Source organism: Otolemur garnettii, unplaced genomic scaffold (genome assembly GCF_000181295.1).
Source record: "Otolemur garnettii isolate 467f Iridium unplaced genomic scaffold, OtoGar3 scaffold00098, whole genome shotgun sequence".
Taxonomy (NCBI): Eukaryota; Metazoa; Chordata; class Mammalia; order Primates; family Galagidae; genus Otolemur; species Otolemur garnettii.
This window is the reverse complement of record NW_003852493.1, coordinates 7,092,009-7,094,359: the sequence shown is the minus strand read 5'-3', so window position 1 is coordinate 7,094,359 and position 2,351 is coordinate 7,092,009. Positions and strand designations below refer to the sequence as shown.

General features: G+C 34.5%; 1 protein-coding gene across 1 annotated transcript in view; it reads left to right on the top strand.

The window, feature by feature from the left end:
• PLA2R1 (phospholipase A2 receptor 1) overlaps positions 1 to 2,020 on the top strand; it is a 127,355-nt gene extending 125,335 nt beyond the window's left edge. The window contains exons 29-30 of the mRNA XM_023516823.1: positions 480 to 563; positions 704 to 2,020. Of these exons, the coding sequence (XP_023372591.1) occupies positions 480 to 563; positions 704 to 918 (299 nt within the window). The 3' untranslated portion in view covers positions 919 to 2,020. The remainder of the gene's footprint in view (positions 1 to 479; positions 564 to 703) is intronic.
• Positions 2,021 to 2,351: the final 331 nt, after the last annotated feature.

Below are 2,351 nucleotides of genomic sequence, written 5' to 3'. Positions count from 1 at the left end.
CTTCAGATCACAAAGGGGAGAAGGGGCTGATCTTAAAATCTTTACAAACAGACAGGCAGATTATCACTGCTGGACAAACCCTATATCAGATCCAAAAAAACCTGTGAGTTTCTTGTATGCAGGGTCTGAATTTTACTCACATTTTATTGCAGTTCGGTTCTGACTCATGATGAGGACTCTTTGACTAAAAAAAATAAAAATAAAAGAGCCAGGTGTGTGTTTGTGAGACTAATAATGGTGATTACTATAAATCAAGGGTCAGTAAACTTTTCTTGTAAAGAGCCAGAGAGTAAGTATTTTAGGCTTTGGGGCCATCTGGTCTCTGTCACTCTGCCATTGTAGCACAAAAGCAGCCAGAACAACTCATAAACACATGAGTGTGGCTGAGCTCCTGTAACACAGTATTTATAAAAACACGTGACTAGATTTGATCCATGGGTCATAGTTTGCTGATCCCTGCAGTAAGTAGTGACATAATTTTGCTCATTTAAAAGAAAAACCTCACTTCGTTTTTTTTAATTTAATTTTAGATATTCACACTACAAAGGAGCATCCGGGAAAAGGTAGGTTTGGAACAGGAGAGAACACGTTGCTTTTTCTTAGAAATAATAAGATCGAAAGCATTCATATGAAAGTGTCTATACGGTGCCATTGATTCTGTTGTCATTGAAAATGTTCTTTTTTCTGCTTCTTCTTCTTTCAGGACCAAATCACAGTGTGGTTCCTCTTGCAGTAGCACTGATCCTGATAATAATGCTGGCTATTTTCACACTTTCTTTCTATATATACAAGCAAAATAGTGGCTTCTGCAGGAGACTTGCAGGGTTTCAGAGCCCTTACTATCCTACAACCAACTTTAGTACAGTACATTTGGAAGAAAACATTCTCATTTCTGATCTTGAGAAGAATGACCAGTAATCATGAAGTCAGAGAATGCTACAGCCAGGAGGATGAGTAAAGAAGATGAAGCATGGCTTCTACTTCCCGTTGTAGACCAGATGCCGTTAGAATGTGAATTGGGTCCCTATCTGAATTATTCTTGATGTGATTAAGAGTTTTTAATTGTAACCAAATTAGATAGGTTTTGATTTAGTCATTTCCCTAAATTGTGATCCATTCTTTAAAAGGGGATATTATGCAGTGGTTCTTATTCAGAAAGACAAGAACTATTAAAAGAAATTCCCTACTGAAAACTCTTAAACCAATATGAACAATAGTTTTTGCTAAAATTTTTTGGAAATTTTAAAGCTAATCTGTTACCTATGCAAACATTTACTGACCCTCCACTGAGAGAAAAGAAAAGCAAAAAAAAATTGTTTTTAAATCCAAAACTCATATTTATAGGAGAGGAATAGGAAAGTCTTCTGAAATGTTTCTTGTTTGCTTAATTCCATTTTTAATAGCAAGATTTGGAAAATACTACTTTCTAAGGTTAAGGGTCTGAGGCTCTGGGCTCTACACCAATATTTAGGATGATATTTGCTTTTATTAGGTCTGAGTTACCAAGCTAAAGGAGAAGAGATGGCTTTCTTTGAATACTAATGACCTTGGTTAGCGACACGCTTTCATAAGCAACCACCCAGTTTTGATGATGGGCCATTAAACCTCCAATCACTACATGGTGACTAAGTTTGATATTTTAAAATGTTTTACAGGTAATCTTAAAGGAATATTTTGAGATTTGAATCCTGTTAAACTCATGGACTTTATGAAAAACTAAAGATACTAATATATGACACGCAATCAGAAGATATAAAATATAACTTTAATTTAAAGGGGAAAAATTGAAGATCTGAATTATAACTAGAGGATATGTTGAGAAGTACCCAATGAATTACATTTCAGTAGTAATATAGATACTTTTATTACAGTATAAATGAGTTTATTTTAGGTATTTTATTTAATACACCCTGATTTCTGGGAACCATCTTCCTTTACAGCATATTGCACTAGTTAGTCCAGTTGGGAAACCATAGTTGAACGTATAACACTGTCTGTAAATTTTTAAAAATCACCTTCAGGAATTGTTTTTGAAGAAATTAGAAGGAGGTGTGATTTTCCTTCATTAATTTCTTTGAAAGAAAAATGACTCCATAATCAATATTTAAAAGTTTACTCATGACATAGATGTTTATTGAGTTCCAATTAAGAACCAAGTGCTATTCTAGAAAGGGGGGTACTAGAGTGAGCAAGTCCATGGAGTCTCTTGTTTTCCCATCAGAAAAACTGACAGTAACCAGGAAAGAAGTACCTAAGTAGGAAATAGCAGGTGGATATTAAACTTTAAGTAAGGTCCTGTGATAGAAGAAACTCGAAGCTTTACTGAGTGTATGATTTAATTATTACAACCA